At 52.6% G+C, this 19659-nt stretch overlaps 1 protein-coding gene across 1 annotated transcript; it reads right to left on the bottom strand.

Annotated features, from left to right (window-relative positions):
• Window positions 1-367: 367 nt before the first annotated feature.
• Window positions 368-17093, bottom strand: TFAP2A (transcription factor AP-2 alpha). Its single transcript, XM_052648866.1, has 7 exons — window positions 17043-17093; window positions 12060-12494; window positions 8903-8954; window positions 6643-6874; window positions 4609-4727; window positions 2557-2698; window positions 368-656 (listed from the first exon to the last, which is right to left on the bottom strand). The coding sequence occupies exons 1-7, from the start codon at window positions 17091-17093 to the stop codon at window positions 368-370; spliced, it is 1320 nt and encodes a 439-aa protein (XP_052504826.1).
• Between the last annotated feature and the right edge of the window lie 2566 nt (window positions 17094-19659).

Raw genomic sequence — 19659 nt, forward strand, 5'->3', positions numbered from 1 at the left:
TGGATTAAAAAAAAAAGGTTCACAAATCGGACAGAACTTTTCTTTGCTGGCTTCACGGCCTGTTCGGTTCTCTTAGGCTCCACGCGGCGGCGGGGGCGGGGGCAAAGGGGAGGTGATGCTCATGGGGGCGGTCGGGGCCGGGGCCTGAGAGGTCGCCCCTCTCGCCGTGGAGCGTGGGCCCCGGGCCCCGGGGCCTCCGGACCGAAGGCGACGGCGGCGGCGGCGGCGGCAGCAGCGGCAGTAGCAGCAGTGGAGGGTCGCTGGTCCCCGGCGCTGTCACCTGCCGGCGGCGGGCGGTGGGGGGATGGAGGTGCAGGCGGAGGTGGGCGGGCGCGCGCGGCGGGGCGGGCGGGGCGGGAGGAGAGGCTCACTTTCTGTGTTTCTCCTCTTTGTCACTGCTTTTGGCGCTGTTGTCCGTGTGGCTGTTGGGGTTGTTGCTGAGGTACATTTTGTCCATGGCCTTGAGGGCCTCGGTGAGATAGTTCTGCAGGGCCGTAACCGCGGCGCACACCGCCGGGCTGCCGAAGCCGTGGGAGATGAGGTTGAAGTGGGTCAAACAGCTCTGGATGCCCGGCTCCAGGATGGGGTTGGGCCGCGAGTTCCCCAGGGGCGATCGGTCCTGGGCCAGCAGGTCGGTGAACTCTTTGCAGATCTGTCTGCAGCGCAAGCAGGGCAGAGAGACAGGGGGTGAGGCTCCGTGGGAGCACAACCAGCAGCGAGACAAGACCTTCCTCTCTGCAACCAGCTCTGTCTGCAGGACAGCTGACCTGACTCAGGGCCCCAGAGACAGACCGGGGTGCAGGGCACAGCTGGGGAGACCCAGCCACCTCTCAGGAGCCATCCACACATCTCCCGCTCCTTACACACTTCCACTAACGCCCCCCTCTCTCTTTCCACCTGTGTGTCTCTCACCTCTCAGCTGCACCAAACTTTTTTTTTCCTTTGCTGTGCCCTGTGGCATGTGGACTCTTAGTTCCCACACCAGGAATCGAACCCGGTGCCCCCTGCAGTGGAAGCACAGAGTCTTAACCACTGGACTGCCAGGGAAGTCCTGAACCAAATTTCTAACCCCCATTTCTCACTCACACCAGGCATCCCTGACATAGGAAGACACTTTACCCATCGGGAGAGAAAGGAAGGTGAGTAGGAAAGGCAGGGAGTCAGAAACACAAGCATCTCTTCCACAGCCAATAGCCTGCACCCATCAGCTGTCCTGCTCAAAATACTGTAGAGACCCTCTTCCCTGAACTTCCAGCGTGACCTCAGCAGTCTGAGGTCTGGGGGCATGAATTCTCCACTCATTCACCTTCAAATCAGGGTGGGTGTGGACAAGGAAGGCAAAACTTTTCTCGGGACTGCTTTACTCTTAAAAAATAAAAGGCACTTGAATACCCAAGTGTGGGGATAATTCAGTGGTTTGGGGAAGCAGAAATAGACATTTCAATCTCCCCTGCCACCTCCTTTCCCATGCATCCCCACCCCCACCCCCACCGCCCCACCGCCCCCCACGCGCCACCACCAAAAAAATTGTCTAGGTAAAACTATGAGTGTGGGTGTGCTTAGGAAGCTAAGAGAAGAGGGAAAAGTTGAAATACTGGCAATGAGGCCTACAGGGGTAGCTCAGTCTCTGAATCTGGGAAGCTAGGACTGGCTGGGGCCTTCCCGAGGCAGCAGCAGCCTTTGGGTGGGGGCTTTGGATAAGGGGGCTCCACAGGAGGGAGGCAGAATGGGCAGTACTGGCCGGCTGCCTCCCCCAAGGCCAGTTGATGTCTCCCCAGGCTAGAAAGTGCCCAGCCAGAGGCCTCAGCCTCTGGCCTCTGGATCCAAGCCCTCCTGGGACATCATCTTTGATAATTACGGGCTTCCAAACAAGCCTTTTAATTTCCAGAAAACATATCAAAACAGTCATTTTCTTTTCACACACCACCTGGAGAAGCCTATTCAGCCCAGGCACCAATGGGAATATAACTTGGGCCATTTTGAAACTGATTTGACATCTCGCCTGTAGGCTAGAACTTGTGGGCTGTGAGTGTGCAGCACTTTTGAGGAGGTCGAGAAAGCAAGGCAAGAAATGGGAGAAGGGATTAGGGTGGAAACTAGGCCAGCTTCTGACCCGAACATTTTGCAAGCCACTAGCTTAATCCTTGCCCTTGGAGAACCTATTGATAAGAGACAAAAACTGACACAGGCAAGTCTGTCCACTCCTTTAAGAACCTGGTTCTGGTTTTCCTGAAATAACAGTCACAAAGCCACACTCAGCTTCCCTCACATCCCCACTATACCCCATTCCCATACATGCTCTTTTTTTTTTTTTTTTTTTTAATGAGAAGGTAGGGCAGAAGGGAGGGGAAAGAGGGAAATACACACTCATAATCTTCCTTGTATTTCCTCTTTAAGCTCCATCATGGTTTATAAGATTGTGTTGTAATTTCAGCGTTTACAACAACAAAACTGATTAACACAAAAGGAAAAGAGGCCAAAAGTGAGAGCAAAGACGATTTTGATGTTTCTCTTTGACAGTGAGACACAGAGACCCCGAAGAGGTAAATGTCTTACTTTGTAGCCAGGAGCATGTTTTTTCTTGTCACTTGCTCATTGGGATCGGAATGTTGTCGGTTGAGAAATTCAGCTACTGCTTTGGCAGGAAATTCGGTTTCACACACGTACCCAAAGTCCCTGGCTAGGTGGACAGCTTCTCCTGGCAAGAGGAGGAAGGAGAGGGCAAAAGAATGAAAAAAGCTGGGATCAAGACTTCCAGCTCCCTTATTTTCTTAACCCAGCTGTCACAGGAAACACAAACGACTTGTTTCCCCACTTCAGGCATTTTCTTTCCTTCTCTGTAGGGTTCTGGCAGATGCATTTCTCAGGGAAAATGGCCACTTACCCTAGAAGGCCAAGATGATTTGAAAATGTAGATTCTATCACCTCCCCACGCAGCCTCATCCCCCACCCTGATGACATTCTCCCACCTTCTCTTTTAAAACATTTCTTGTGTCCCAGCCTCACACCTATCAACGTGTTCATAAAATGATATTCATAATTACTTCTTGAGCTTTTCTGCAAGGGAACGACTCAGGGTTTACATTTTAACTTTATCGCATATAATTATCTGTTCATCCAAACCGATTAACCAAGAGGATTTGAGGGTCACTCCACTGAGTCTGTCTGTGTTGTTGATTTTCAAATCTTTGGTTTTAATTTCCTGAACCAGTTGGTTTTTACTGCAGGGCTTCCTGCCATTAGCTCCAGCTCCGGAAGAACGCATGCGCCAATTAGAGCATCAAAGCCCTCTCCGCGGAGCTTGTTTCCATAAAATGGAGCGGATCACAAACAATAACAGTTCTCCAGAAACTGCCTCCCTGCTATGGGACTCAACCCCCAGACCCATGCACACTACACCCAAAATCATTACTACTATTTTTTGCTTTCGGGGTCTGAATGGTGGGTTCCCAGGGCACCGGTATTATTTTTAATACAGTGCTACTGTAGATAAGTTTCTGCAACTGAACGATTGCTTATTCCTTAACAGTTACATGAGTTATCATTTTTGACACCATTAACAAATGGTTCACAGGATTTCTCCTCAAATTTGTGTTTTTAAATATTTTAAAAATTTACAATGCGAGAACCTGAACTGTTATACAATATCTTCTCAAATACAAGATATAAGTAAGATAAAGTGCCATCTTTAAATATAAATGGTGGTTTTGAAATCTGCACCATAACTTAAGTTCCCTTTTTTCCTATTGGCATGAGACATTTCCAACAGAACACAAAGGAAAATGCAAGAGAATTATACATTCATTCCAACACACCCAAACTTTAGCCAATTTAGTATCAGACAAACTTAACAAGGATCTGGAGGAGGTACGAATGTGACTACCATAACTGGACTGTGGCATATATCGAAAGGGAGTGAGGACAGGGTGAGCTTTTGTTTTGAGGGGTTTAGAAGCGTGTGTGTGTGTGTGTGTGTGTGTGTGTGTGTGTGTGTGTACGAGAGCGCGCTTAAAAAACTGTCATGAGAAACTTTTTGCAATGCTTATTTCTTTTTTCTTTTCCCATCCAAATAACTCAAAGTCTAAAACTGTTCATTTTTCTTCCTCTCCAGTAGAGAAGCACAATTAAATGAGAGATAAGGGAGCATATGTTTGGAAAACAAAAACCTGAAAGGGCATATAACCCTGAGCTTTCAGGATGGTCTTAAATCAGGATGCAGGTCAAAGATTCCCAAATTAATTCAGGAAGTAATGGTCACGCATTTCTCAAACGCAGATGTCAGAGTAGCTTAAGTGATTTACTGCTGAGCTCCATAAAGGAGACAGGAACTTGAAGAGTATGCAGTTCTTAAATTTTCACATTGTTTAGGTCAAAACTGGGCTGGGGCAGGGGGTGTAATTTGGTAGCAGAGGGGAAGAGGAAAGGAGGACAGGACTAAACGCAAATACTTTTTTCACATGCAAGAATTCTGTTCACTTCCAGCTACGTTCTCTGGAAAAAAATGAAACTGCACAATTGACACAAAATATAACCAAACATCTGGCCATTGAATAGCATCCACTTTCCCAGGAGAAACTTCCCTTCTTGTTAGCAAGGGAACTCGCTTACCCTCTACTAGTGATGTGAGCAGGGTGACATTGGCAGCTTTACGCCTCCCTGCTGGCAGATTTAATCCTATTTTGTCCAGTTTTTCTCTTAAAGATCTTCCTCCATTTTTAGACTTCGCCCTGTTTCACAAATATATGTGAGAAATGGATTTAGAAAACATTCAGTTGCTCTGCATCCCACTGTACTCATTTTGACAACTTCCTAAAATTCACTTTTAAAAATTAAGAATCCTGGCCCCTAGATATATAAGGAAAGGAAACCTGGGAAGGAAAGATCATAGGAGATGCATGCTTGCTAGACTGTAAAGCACCCTCTGTGTTCATTTATTACTGCAACTATGGTGGCAGGTTAGAAGGTTTTGATTTCCCAACTCTCTAAAGAAGAACCACAAACAAATAAACACAGTTCTCATCTCCAGGGTGTGAAGTATTTTTGAGTTCAACTGATTACTGTATATTTTCCCTGTTGTTACAATCACACAAATCCCAATGGGGTCTTTAAATTGTCTTTGCTAGATCTGCTGTGAGCCTGTTCAGAGTAACCAAAGTTATCATCACTCTCAGGTTTCTTGCTCGGCTTCAGCCCCAGTGGGAAATTCATTTCACCAACTGTTTACATGCCATGTCACCAGCCTAACTGGAAATGTCAAAAGTTGATATCAGCCTTTACAAATGTCACTGAATTCAGAGACAGTGGAGGTGGTTCTAAATAGATGTCTAAATAGACTCCCATAATCAGAAAGTGGTTAAGATAAATTGTTTAAATAAAACAGCAAATTAATTAATTTCAGATTTTATTCCCTACTCAAGTGCTCTTTAATTGTGTGGATTAGATTATACTCCCCTAGGTAAACAGTCTCCAATACTGGGGATGGGGGAAGGGGTAGGAAGAGGCAGCGGCAGATTTAGATGTGTCAGTGAAAGATTACAAAGGGACAGCAAATGACTGTGAAGGAGGAAGAAAAGAGTAGAACAGCTGATGCTAAAATCTGTCCAAAAATGGTTCTGTAAGCCTTGTATAGGATATACCCATCACAGCAGAACTCCGGGTCTATATACAGCTATATGTATACACGTCAAAGAATGAAGTTTGGGGCCCACTTTCTTATTAAAAACTAGAAAGAAGTAGGAAATATCTGGGACCGTTCAACGCAAGACCCACCACACACAACCCTGGCTGGGACCCCAAGAAGTAAAAAGCCCACAGGAGGGACAAACTGCCCTCAGGGAAGGTGCTTCACCTCGCTGACCCTCAAAAAATCTTATCTAGGAAACGAATCATTCCAACCTCGCGCGCGTTGAGATGAGAATTCCTGACCACGTAAGCAACATGCAGTCGTAGGTAGCGACCGCACAAAACGCACGTAACCGTGCCTTGCACGCAGGCTGGCACGTGCGGACGCGGCACGTGCGGACGCGGCGCATCCGAATTATTAGTGCAAGTCCCTCGGGCCCATGAAGCCTGGGGGGACGGGGACGCGGGCGCGTGGCGCGCTGACTCTAAAACCATCGTCTTCTGCTTAAAACCCTATTCAAGGGCCGCAAGCCCTCTGCGATCAGAGACCCTGCATGCAGGCAAGGCAAAGTGAGCAGCCCGAGATGAAGTTTTCCTAGGCCTGCGACACCGGCGCGAGGAGGGAACAGGCGGATGCACGGCGCCCCGCGGCTGCCGCGGCCGGGACTGAGTCCGCCGCGGAGCGAGCTGCGCGTGCGCGCGGGGAGGGGCGGTGGGCGGCCGAGCGCCGGGTGAGCGCGCCGCGCCGGCCGCGCGCCCCTGGAACGACGGAGCGCGCGCGCGGGGGCGGGAAAGCGGCGGAGTGCGCAGGCGCGCGTCGCCTCGCCCCGCCCACCCCACCCCCAGCTCCCACCCACTCGGTTCTAGGCTCTTTCTCCCCGCCCCTTTCTTTTCCCGCGGAGGGCGGGCCCTGGCGCGAAGCCCGTTGGCGTCACCGCCCCGGCGCAGGCGCAGTGCTTCCCCCCGCCCCTCTCTTCACGGCTGCGGGGCGGGGATGGGCGGGGCCGTGCCGGGCCTCACCTCCTCAGCACTCCGCCCAGCAGCGAAGCGTTGAGACACTCGGGCGGTGAGAGGCGCCGCTGTACTTCCGCCACCGTGACCTTGTACTTCGAGGTGGAGCTGAGGAGCGAGAGGCGACCCGGAACTGAACAGAAGACTTCGTTGGGGTTCACGACGCCGCCGAAGAGGTTGTCCTTGTTGATGGGGATGGAGGAGACGGCGTTGCTGTTGGACTTGGACAGGGACACGGGGCCTGCGGAGACACATGGGGAGGCCGCGTGTGGGCGCCGGGGAGCCCTGTGGAGTCCCGGGCCCCTCGCCCCAGGCCTGCGCCGCCACCAAACCCCCTTCACCCGCTTCTCCTCCAGCCCCGAAAATCCCATGGCTCCTTCCCCACCTCCCCTAGTCCCTCCGGCTCCATCCCTGTCGGGAGTGGAAGCCTGAGCCCCTCGGCGCGTCCCCCCCCCCCCCCCCCCCGGGGACCCCGCCCCGCCAGCCCGGCCCGTCCTCCCGCCGGGAACCGCTGGGGTGCTGTTTAGAGGTGCTGGTGAGGCGGTGACCCTCTCGCCTCTCCGCATCGGAGGACACTGGGCCCAGAGCCGAGAAAAAAGCCCCGTGTGCATTCAGGGTGGGGTGCGGGGGAGGCGAGGGCTTTTTCAGTGTTGGGGAGAAACTGTTCAAAGACCCATAATTAAAATCAGCCAAGAGTCTCCACGGCTAAAGCTGCCTGTAAAAATGAGCATCTCAGTCATGGCACCCAAGCCGAGAAGTGGTGGATTCAAGTTGTCACACAGCGCACACGCCCCAGCCTTTTGATAAATAGTCCTTTCCTTCCCCCCCCTCCCCTTTACGTTTATCTGTGAAAAGGGGTTTTGGAAGTCCATGCCAAGCCCAGTTTTGAATTGAGAAAGAAAAAAAAAAAACAGGATAAATAGGCCTACCATGGAATACTAGCAATGTGTTCTTTGACGAGCAAAGAGTTAACAGTCCCTACGCTTAAGCGCCTTCTTGGGGGGGAGGATATATTCTTACTAGTTTAAATCACAAGCTCTTCATTGTTGGATTCCCCCATACTTGGGGGGAAAAAAAATTGAAGGCCAGCAGGAAGTGGACCAACACGTTACATTTCTAACACCAATATAATTCAGATGCATTCACAACCATTTAAATACAGTATGCATTTGTATTAAAATTCCACATGGAGACATACTACATAATACATGCTTATCTCAGTACTCTCTCTTTAATAGGGATATTTTAGACGTATAGGGAGGGGGGGGTCTCTAGGTTTTGGATAGATCACTTGTGACATTAATAGCTCTGGGGAGGCTAATAGAGACAATAGGAGTTAAACGAACTCTTGAGAGATTACTAATAAAAGAGCCAATTATCATGTCGACTTGGAAAGAGCATCTCTTAAGATTTATCCTTTGCACATCTAATTTGACGTGACAAAGACTTCACAGATGCAAAAATGAAACTTTAAACTCGCTAACAATATACTGATTGGGGTTAGAAATGAGAACAGTTTTATATAGCATCATTCTCTGGTGGTGCCTTGAATCCTGAAATGTAACGTTGCCACTATAACCAAGGGGGGGGGAAAAGCTGCTGTGAATAGCATTTAATCCAGTAAACTTTATTTTACTCACTAAACGCAACTTAAATTACAAATCTATCCAAATCACTTGACACTTTTAAAAAACAATTTCTGCTCAGAACAATTATGCTAATAAACCTGACATCGTCAAGAGGCTCATTTTAACTAAAAGCCAAATTTTTGCTAACCTAATTCACAAAGTTTAAGAAACCCTTCAACACCTAATGAGAAATTCAGTATAAGAACTTGAAAGGTTTTTTCCCCCTCTGCTAAGGAGTGCTGTCTTTATCATCTGCCCCATATTAATACTAAATTACTTGCATCCTTGTTAGCATGATGCGCTTCCTATAACACTCATGGCCACTCAGGCAGTGGATTAACTAAACTGTTAAAGCTGTTTCAAAATTGAAATGCCACTTCCAAATCTGCTCAACTATTACACATTTCATGTTTGTCCAGATATCATTAAACTAAATTAAATGGTCAAGTCATAAATCAGAACAAAGCTAGCCTGTTGCCATTACTAAATCATTTGAGCATTGCTGTTCTATGCCTATCTATTCGATAATTCTGAGCCTTTAGGAAATCCTACTTGAAAAAAATAAATACACCTCTGCAAGTTCTTTTAAATAACACTGTGCCTGTAAGGACATGCTTGGAATGCAGAAGGAAATGGCTTACCTTTCTTAATTACAGTTTGATCTGGGATGTTAATACCCGGGTCTTCTACATGCTGCAACAAAAGGATACACATGGATGTAAGTGTATAATCAAAACAAAAGGAAATGAATATTTCGCGCAAGATAGGGGGAGGGGAAGGCGTAGAATCGAAATCCCCCCTCCCATCTGGTGACATTTATATATAAACATCTCATCTTGGCTTATTGGAATTTGGAGCTTTGCAGCTCAAGAGGTTTCACTGTACACCCACAGCCAATTTCTCTACCCCCAGCAAATAATCCACATTTGAAGGAGGTGGGAGTGGGGAACAAAACTTTCTTTGGAAATTAAATCGAGTTTGGGAACACCTAATCTTTCTCACAGCCTGCTCAACCTTTCAAAATACACCTAGCTTTAGTTTGGCGCCTCAGCGGCTTCGGACTTCAGCGATTCCACTGTTAAGGCAGCAAAAGCCAGAGAAACACAATAGAAATGACAGAGGCGGGAGTGGCCTGGGAGTACCGAAAACATTTTAGGTGATGTGATAAAGAGCTAACGTGTTTGTGCACCTTCACTTACAGAGAAACAAACAAAAAATTTAAGGACTACTGTCTAAATTGAATATCAAATATCAAATTGGATATGAAAACGATAAAAAGAAGGGAGGGGGGAGCCTTTGAGGTTTCCCTGCTGTGTCCAACAGCAGATTTGTTAGTGTGGCCTTCTTTCTTCCTTTTTTTTTTTTTTTTACAGATGGGTGGGTATACGTGTGCTACAGTCAAAACGTGATTAGAAAGTAAAATGAAATCATGTTTTCTAATGCAGAAACTGACAGGCAATATAATGTCTGGCTGTGTTTACAAATTAGCACCAGGGCTGCTGAGATAGAAGATTTCGCAATCGTTACCAAACGCAGACATTACCATTTAAAAAAACTATTACTTCCTTCTCTAGTCTTTGTCCAACAATAATACTGATTCGAACATTTTCCATTCTGTCTTGGATTTATGCTCCTGTTAATTGTGCCTGATCGCAATGATTCCGGGTGGATGGTACTAAGTTGCTTTATTACAGGTTTTATTATACTCAATGCTCTCATTTGTAACTTGCCTAAAGTGCTTCTGGATTTAAGTATAATTAAATTGAGAAATGTTCAGAAATGACTACTGCTGCAGTTCTTGTGTTTTAACTATATGGGGAAATATGATCCCTTTATGCATGCACCCTAAACCCATAAAGTAAATGTAGTGTGGCATAATACTTTTATTTGTGTTATTTCTAGACCTTGTCCATACAGGGAAGACTGTTAAGTTTAAAACCCCACTGAGATATTAATGATTAAATAATTTTCACCATCGATTTGATTTTCTTAAATATTTGGCGTTCATTCTCATTAAAGGTTAACTGTTGCAGCAATGGGAAAATTGAAAACAACCCTTTTCCTGACCCAAATTCCTCTGAAAGAATTTTCTCTTAAAAGGTTGGGGGAGGAAAGGGGAAGAGCAGCAACTGGGTTTCCTTGTTTTTATTTGATCTTTTGGTTAATTTCTCCTATAGGCCAATTTCACCACGAAGAGAGACTATACAGGTGTTAAGAATTCACACCAGCCACTTTGCAATTTTGCAAAGTGGAGCAATTCTAATTCACAGTAGGTTTAAAAAGCTAGCAACGTTATTTTGCAATTCAAATATTTCCAAGGAGCAGACTAGGATCAGGACTCAGAGACTCTTCGGGAAGGGAAAGATCAAATGGTCACAACTTCCAAGTTTGTTTTTTAATGGCCCTTCTCCCAACTATTCCACCTCTCATTTTACTTTCCAAGAAATGCACTGTGTAATATGTTTCTAAAACCATGTATGAAAATACACACATATGCATGCACACAAGACTTACTAAACCCCACACTGGATCAAATGCCTACTTTCCTGCTTTCCATGCTAGGCTGCTAAACATAACCAACAAATTTCAGTGATTAACTAGGCCAAATGAGAGATGTAATAAATTTTCTATTTCCCTATGTAACTTAAATAATGTTTTAAATTCACCAAGCAAGCAGGTAAGTTCATCTGACCATTTTCTTTGCAATCTAATGCAGTAATCATTAAACTGTCAACGGACATATTGCTGCAATATTTGATGCAGTAATTTGAAATAGCATTTTAGCAAAAATCACATCCAGATACATTTCCTCTCCAAAGAAAAGCAGCATTAACAGAGCCTTTACAGCTTTAATAAAATTATTGGCTTGTTCTAATTCCATTTCAGGAAGGCTGTGAGGAAACCATAAATATGTAGAATTGAAGCAGAGATGCTGGTTTAAATTTAATTTCAGAAAGTATTTTCAAATTATCAATAGCCTGGTTTGCATTGCCAAAGAGTAAATGTGCTAATACCATGCTTATTTAGAAATCATAGAAAACTGCATTTATTGATAACTGAATTAGAACTCAAAGACTGCATTGCCCAATTGTCTCAAAACACTGAAGTAATATGGGGGTGTAGCAGGTCCTGATGGGCGTTGGGAACCCAGCTAATGATTTATGAGGTCAGCACTTAGCACCCCTAGGAAGAGAAAAAAGGCTGCATTTAATGTCCTCCTGTTCGGATTTGCCACTTAGTATTCTTTAATCAGGGTAGGGTATACACGTAACTTTCAAAGACCCCCTAGCACTCATAAAATCCGGCCAAAATAATTTTCTTCGTGTGTCTTTTACACTTTCTTTTAAATCGATAGGGCATTTAAATGAGCTCTTTGGATCCACTCTAACACGTCTTTCAGGACTGGGAGAAACCCCCACGTCAGACATAGCGGTGGAATCAGAGCCTCTCATAATCGAAACAGTTTACTGTCGCCGAGAGGGGAAGGTAGCGTCCACGGTGACACCAGTCTGATTTATAAATGGTAACGCAGGCATTGTTTGAAGGAGCTCTGCGAACCATTGTTCTCCCGGCCGAACTCTCAACTACTTTTGAATCTTTGGCATGCGGTTGGCTAGGTGGGTGCTCAAAGGGTCCACCCGATAAAACAAAAGGAGATGTGAAGAAAGTAACCAGAGGGGAGGAGGAAAGCCCAGTCCCCGGGGCTGGACGTTCCAGGGGGGGGACCCTTGCCCGGGCGTGGGTGAGCGGGGACAGCGTTTGCTCTCCCGCCGCCCGCGCGCGCGCGCGGCCTCTTACCGGCACGTCCTCGATGGCGTGAGGTAAGGAGTGGATCGGGAGGTCTCCGAGTCCGGAGCCAAGCCCGTGGGGGCCGTGCAGGAGGTCCTCGTGCCGCCGGTAGTCCCTGCGAGGATCCAGGCCCGACAGCTGGTGGGGCAGCCCCCGGTGCGTGTGCAGGAGCCCAGACTCCTGGCTCTGCCTCTGACCGGGCCAGCCCGGGTGCTGCGGCTGCGGCTGGGCGTGCAGGGGGTTCAGGCTGTAGGGGTCGTTGACGTGGGAGTAAGGATCTTGCGACTGGGGGTAGATAGGCTGGTAGGGCGGGGGGAAGTAGGGGGGCTGGAAGTCGGCATTGGGGGTATGGGACAGCGGCGGGGCGCTCGTGTAGGGAGATTGACCTACAGTGCCCAGCTGGGGCAACCGTGCCGTCCCGTTGCTGGCGCCGTCGTGACGGTCCTGGAAGAGAGCGAGGCCAAGGGGAGAGAAGACGGCATCAGGCGTCGGGCCACTCCGCCAGGCTGCGTGCGAAACCGCCCGGCCCGGCCGCAGGCCGCCGCGAGGAACCAACCCACCGCGCGGCTTTGGCAGAAAATTCTCCAAAAGCGAAACGGGCCCTTCCTTCCCCAATCATAGGGAATTTTCACCGATGCCAATCGAGGGGGCATTAGAGACTCTCCTTACGCGTTTCTTGCAAAGGGGGAAAAAAGGCAGAACCCGGATTACAGCCCGCTCAGCAGCAGAGGGAAACCTCCCTTACGCAAAATTAAAATTCCTAGTAAATATATTAAACAGCTAGACGCGGCCTTTTCTCTGTCCCTGAGTTTGAACCTGCCCGCCACGGCGTTATTGTTTACCCTGTTCCATTTATTTGGAGGGGGGTAAAATCATGTCCATTCAAAGACCATTACCATTTCATGACTATTTAAATAGAAACATATTTCGCAGAGGGGCTGTAAGGAAAGCCCACGTTTAAATTACCAGCTCAAAGAAGGTTTTTAACTGCGGGATTGGGGGCTGTCTTTTCCGCTTCCTCACTTAGGAGCCTTTTTCTGGACAGAGTCGATTTATGAGAGCGACGAGGAAGAGGGGGACTTCAAGTAAAGGTTTAAAATGCAAAGATTCAGCCTTATATTGGGTTTAAAAGAGAGGTGCGCCCCGGGGCGGAGGCCCCCGCCCCTTCCACCCCAGCCCCAAAGGGCAGAAGAAACGCCTGACTTCTGTTCCTCTATTGCAATTCGTTTGCAAAACAAGCGAACGGAGTTGATTCCAGGGAATGCGAACCCACGGAGGTTCAGCCCTGGGCCCCGGGGGCGAAGAAGGGGCACGCCGGGCAGCGTTTTCCCTACATCCGGATTAAGCATCAGATGTTGAGCACGTCTCGGGAGCAAGTGAAGAGGCGAGGAAATACAGATGAACGCGGAGAGAAAACACGCTGGGGAAGTAGCGGTGAGGTAGGTGTGCGAGCCGGGAGAGGTCGCGCGGGGGTGAGGCGGGGACCGCGTTCGACTGAAGGATGGAAGAGAGGGAGAAAAACGGGGAGGGGGGTGGGAAATGCAAACGAGGAAAGGAGGGCGCCCTGAAGGAAAACCGGGCGAGGACCCCGAGGTCTCGGTCCGCAGCCCCAGGTTTTCAGACTAAGATTCCTAAGGAGGCAGGGGTGGGGGTGGGGATGGGACTCACCATAGCTGAAAAACTGTGAACTAACATCTGCGAAGAGTCTGGGGTAACGAGTCAGGGTGGAAAACAACAAGCAAGCGCGGAAAGCCCGGCTGCCCCGCCGCCCGAGCGCGCCCCACACAAAAGGCGCCCCGCGCCACCCAGGACTCCGGTCACCGCGCCGCCGCTCCCCCGGGCGCCCGAGCCCCGCTCTGGTCCATCCGAACTTGAACCACCGATTCGAGCGGCGCCTTCAGCTGGTCGAACCCACGGTCTCTATCCTGCCGCGATCGGGTAGGATTCAAAGTTCCTTTAAAAATTGGGGAAAAAAAAAAAAAACCCGAAAAGGCAAAAAAGCAAAAAAAAAAAAAAGAAAGAAAGAAAAGTGTGTGTGTCTGTGTCTGTGTGTGTGCGCGCGTGTTCCTTAATCCGTGTCTCCCCCTCTTTTCTGAGCCGCGGCTTCGCTTGAGCTTCTAATAACCGCGCTGGGCAGCGTTCCTGGAGCCTCCTAATAGCAGATATTCATGACTATTAATATTACACGAATACTTAATAAGGGAAGAATGCCTGGAAATCGAGCGTGAAGCGGAGAGGCAACTCGCGCCGGAGCCGGCTCTCAATGCAGTCCATTGACGGGAGCCTCAGTGTAGCAAATCGGAGGTGGGGAGAGGCAGCGCGAGAGACAAAAAGCGGGCGAGAGAGGGAGCGGGCGAGCGCGCGGGGGGCCGCGGCGCGGCGGCTGGCGAATCACAGGGAAGGGGCAACATTTTAAAAGGTTGCAGGGTAGGCCAAAGCGAAAGAGAAAGAGGGAGACGGGGAGACCGAGCGCGAGCGCGCGGAGAGGGGGAGAGTGTGTCTTGCGTGCGTGTGTGAGAAAGAAAGTGTGGGCGCGAGAGAGGAGCCAGGAGTGGGGAGAGGGGAGGGAGAGCCCGGGCGGAGGGGGGGAGGAGGGAGGGGAGGGGAAGGGAGGGGAGGGGGCCGCGCCGGAGCGCGCGGAGGGGGAGGCCGCGGGGGAGGGGGAGGGGAGAGGAAGCGAGCGAGGACAATCAGACCTAAAAGGCTGGGGCAGACCTCGGCATGCCGCGGGGGCCGCGCGGCGCGGCCGGGCGCTCCCGGAGACCGCGGCCGGGCGTTTGAAGGGCTCTCGGCCCCCGAGCTGCGGCCGGCCGGGCCTCTCCGACCACGGGCTCCTCCGCTCCGCAGCCGGGCCTGGGGCGCGGGGTCCGGCCGCCCGCCGCCGTGCGGCTTCTCCATGGCCCGGCGCCCCGCCTGGGTCCGACTCTCGCCTGGGCCGCCGCTCTCTTGCTTCCCGCGGCCTCCTGGGACCGGCCGCTCTGCGCCGCCGGCCGCCCCGCCCTCGGCTCTCCCCGGCCGGGGCTCGCGAAGGAGGGGCGGGGGTTGGGGGGAGGCACAGGACCGCGGCCCGGGGCGCGCAGAGACGCGAGGCGGCCCAGCCCGGGCGCCGCTGGCACGGGCTCCCCGCTCCCGGCGCAAACCCGTCCGACTGGCTGGGCCACTCTCGCCCGACGCACCCCCGGATGACACGGCTCGCTCTCCCCCGGCTGCCGCTGCCAGTCTGCCCGCCGGGGTGTCGGAACAAGCGGCACCTCGCCTCCTGCATGTCCCTGCAGAGCCCGGAATAATTAGACAGCCCCGAGCCGGCTCGGAAACCCGAAATCCCTGCTCCGGCGCTCGCCACCGCGAAGTTGTTGAAACAGCCTTAGCTCTGTTTTCTCCTCTTTCTCCTCTTGCTTCTCGTCTTTTTTTTTTTTCCCCTTTGCTCTCACTCACACGCACATACACACGACGCGCCCCCACAGGGTCCCCCCTATGGGGGTGCAAGTTCATCGCTTCCCACCTGGGTCCCCCGGGCGCCTCGCGCCACTTCGGACCCCGCTCGCCGGGGCTTTCGGCCTTCGAGAAGGGGGATGCCCGAGCCCAGGGCCACGGCCCGAGGAGGCTTAGGAGCTCGCTGTCACCCCGACCGGTCCGCAAAGGCCCCCCCCCCCCCCCGGCCCTGAAAACAAAGCGACTGGTCTGACATGGAGTCAGTCTCTGCACCCCGCACCAGCCAAGCCACGAGTCCCCAGCTAGGCAACCAACCCCTTGGCATGTCATTCCGTGCCCCATTCACAGGGGGAAGGAAGGGCGAAACAGGAGGGACTGGGGAAGGAAAAAAGAATTAAAATAGCCCACGGAGAGGAGAGGAGGAGGGAACGGGGGACACGTCGTTCGCCCGAGCCCAGAGTCTCATTTCAAGTGAAGACCCCGCCGCGCCCCGCACAGACCTCTACGCCCCACATTCCCAGCTCCAAATGCCAAAAAGAGAGAAAGAGAAGCGGGGGAGGGGGGAGCCAAACCCGGGACTGCCACCTACTATTTACGTAGGTAGTCTCTGGCAGCGGCCCCCTCCCCAGCCCCCCTCCCGTGATTCATCGGCTCTTTCTAGCGGGGGGCTAGAAGGGGGCTGGGGCAGCTGCCGCCAGGCCCGTGGTCCCGGGGCTTCCCCGGCTGCCCCACGAAGCGGAGCTCCCGGGACTGTGGGTTTTGAAACAGGCTTCAAGGCGGCGCGCTCTATCGGCCGGGCGGGCTCCGCGCACCGGAGGCTGTGGGTAGCCCCGCCGGGATTCCCACGGTCACGCCGCCGAGGGCGCGGCGGCCAGCAGGCTCCCGCCTCCACCCCAGGGATGCGCCGACCCAGTAGCACAGAGCGAGAAGCTGCCTAGAACTTCTCGAATAACGCAGGGTACTGGAGGAAGCCCCGCAGCCGTTCGGGAGAGGAGTGCTCTCAAACGGAACCGGCTCACAGGGAGGTGCGCCCCCGCTCAGAGCGCAGGCTGCGGACCTCTTCTCCAAAAGGGAGGGGGCCTTTTTAAAGCGGGTTGGGTGGAGGAGTGGTAGGAAGGAAGGAAAGAATGAAGAAATAATGTTAAAGATCAGAGAAAGAATTAAAGAGGGAAAGGGGTTTTCCCTTTCTCTTTCTGGTGACCTGGGCCCTCAGAAGCTCGTTGGAGAGACCAGCAGAGTTGAGACGCCTGCCCAGTTGCCAGCAATGACTTCAAAAACCCACGCTCGTCTACCCTTAGCCACACTCAAAACTGGTCCGGAGGAAATCGGGGTAGGGGGGGAGTGGGACAGGGGGCTGCGAAGGAAGAGAAGGAAAGAAGGGAACGTCCTCAGCCCTCCTCGCCAGCTTCTCTCCTGCGCTCTTCGGGCGAATCGCAGAGGCGGACGCTGCGCTGGGCAAAGTTTGTCCCACTCGCCTCTCGCAGCTGGCGGCGAGGAGAGGAGGGGAGCGGAGCTCCGAGCCTGCAGCCGCGGGAGAGACTGCGCCCGCGCCGCGCTTACCTCGCAGTCCTCGTACTTGATGTTGTCCGTCAGTTTCCAGAGCATTTTCATGGATCGGCGTGAATGGGTTTGGCCCCTCTCCGCCTCGCACCCAAGTGGAGCTACTCTCTGGGTAAGCGCAAAGTGCCGGCTGCGGGCGGCGAGCGCAGCAGGAGGGGGAGGGCGAAGAGGAGGAGGGTGAGGAGGAGGAGGGTGAGGAGGAGGCGGCGAGGAGGGAAGGAGCTCCCGTGTGCGCTCGGAGATCTCCCTCTAATGGTAGAAACTTTTCCCTTTTCCTGCTCTTTACCAACAGCCTAATCGCCTCATTAGCATATCAACAATAGTCCAATTGCTCGCCAGCACCGCAATCTGCCGCCGGCCGCTCTGACCCAGGTATAAAGGCCTCTGCGAGCCGCGAACTCGCTCCTAGAGAGCACGCCCGCCCGGGAGCCCACGGAGTCTCCCCTGAGCCCCGCAGCGCGCCGCTGAGCCGGCGCCCCCGGCGCCGTGTCGCCCGAGTCGTCGTCTCTCTCCTCCTCTCCTCGTCCCGGCCCTGCGCACGGTCCGAGCGGCCGCTCCCGGGGCCCAGCTCTCCCAGCACCTCTCCCCCATCCCTGCCTCTACCAGCGGTTCCGTCCTTTCGGGTCCTGTCCAATTTCAGCAGAAATGATTATTCCTTTTCTCAATTAAATATAACCATCAACCCAAGACCGGCGACATCACTCCAGGATTTTCCGCCCAGCTAAAGATCGCCTCCGCTGCGGGCAGCCGCCACCTCCGGCCGCAGGGCCCCGGGAGTTTTATTGGCTTCGCGCTTCACCGCCCCCCACCCCCCAATCCCCAGGTTGGAGATTTTTGCCAAACGGCTTTAGTCGCTCGGCTGGGGTTTGCCATCCTTTAATTGCCGCGTGTGAAATAAAAAGTGTACCCTGAAGAGGTTGCTTGACAGCTCCAGGGGTTAAATACTTTTCCTCGCATTTGTACGAAGCTAGGGCCGACAGATAATTCAACGTGGTATTTGGGCTAAGGGCTTCCTAGGTGCGATGTGGACAGGAATACGGAAACTCCTACGGAGGCTCACGCACGCTTCTGGAGTTGAGCCGAAATACCGACATGTGTGCGCCGTGTCATGCATGCATCAAAATAAATCGCTGGGAACCAACCCTTTGCTGTGCTAATCTGCTCCAGTTTTCCCAAGATTCCCCTTTTTAATTAAAGCAGGGAGAGTTCCTTCATGATTCGGTGCTGTCACTAACGCGAGCGCGCTCGCGGCGCAGTGCCCGGCTGGCGCGGAACCCGGAGGCCGGGGAGCCACCCCCTGGTTCGGGTCCGCCAGTCTAGGCTCCCCGGCTCCACGCAGGGGCCTGCACGCCCCACTCGGGCTTCGTGTTTTTTTTCCTAGTGTGAAACAAAATTTAAAGAAAGAACGACCCAAAAAGATATGATGTAATCAATTAGAAATTAGAGGGATCAATTTCCCCCGGTGAGCGTCCTCGTTTGTCCTCCATAAAAAAACCTTCTTTCTCCCTCTGCAATCCTGCAAACCACTCCCCACCCCCCACCCCCCAACCCCCCACCGCCACCCCACCCCCAGCAACAGTAGGTTTCGCCTCTGAGTTGCTTTAGTAACGACCTCTGATTCCGTCTAGGCCTGTTTCTTGCAAAACTCCAGGCCTCCCAGTTTTCTCAGGGCGTCCTCGCAGGGGCGGGGGAGGGAGGGTAAGAGGCTGTGGCAAATAGGAGCGTTGCTTAACAGGTGGAAGGAAGGCGAGAGGAGGGGGACCCCCCTCCTCCCCAAGCTGCCCAAGGACAAGTCTCCCCCCAAAAAGACCGCGGCCAATTCCCCAAGCCTGACAGAGTAGGCCACAAGCACCACCGTCCTCCCAACGACAACAACAACAAAACTTTTAAGTTAGGAAGGCGACCAGAGCTAGAAGGGGGTTCAGAGCCGGGGGTGGGGGGAGAGGGGGCGCCTCCCGAGGCGCCAGGCCCTCCCTTGCACTCCCTTTTCCCATCTGCACACCAGCACAGCCTCTTGGCTGAACCCAGCTCGAGACTCGGCACGGTACTCCGCCCTCAAAAACGGTCAACTTCCAGCCTGGCGCCACGCACCCTGCGGGCTGCCCCCAGGGCCGCCGCCCAGCAGCAGCGGCTGGACGTCGGGAGGGAGGCCGCCTGGAGCACCGACACTCTCCCAGCAGCCGCCGCAGCCCCAGAGAGCAATCTGTAGGCCACGCTCTGGGCTGGGAGCAGGGCAGTGTACACCCTCACGTCGCCAGCGCCCCCAATGCGCATGGGGAGCTAAGTTTCACTTTCTTTCTCCTTCTGGGCTGGGGAAGGCATGTAAAGGCCTCGTCTTATCCACATTCCCTCTTCGCTGACCCGAGCCCCGCGGATCTCTGGCTCCGCACCCGCCGGGGCTGCTAAACTGTTGTTGTTTTCCCGCCGAGGGCGTCTTTGAGGTGCAGATTGGGGCCCGAGGGCTCTGCGGCGCCGAGCGCTTTAGAAAGGCCCCAGCGAGCGTCCCGTCGCTCCCGGAGCCAGCGAGACCGCACTAGTGTGAGCGTCATTTCCACCACAAGCCTCTTCATTGCATGTCAATGCTCCGGCCTGCCAGGGACCCCAGGACGGCAGCGCC

Source organism: Budorcas taxicolor, chromosome 11, assembly GCF_023091745.1.
Source record: "Budorcas taxicolor isolate Tak-1 chromosome 11, Takin1.1, whole genome shotgun sequence".
Taxonomy (NCBI): Eukaryota; Metazoa; Chordata; class Mammalia; order Artiodactyla; family Bovidae; genus Budorcas; species Budorcas taxicolor.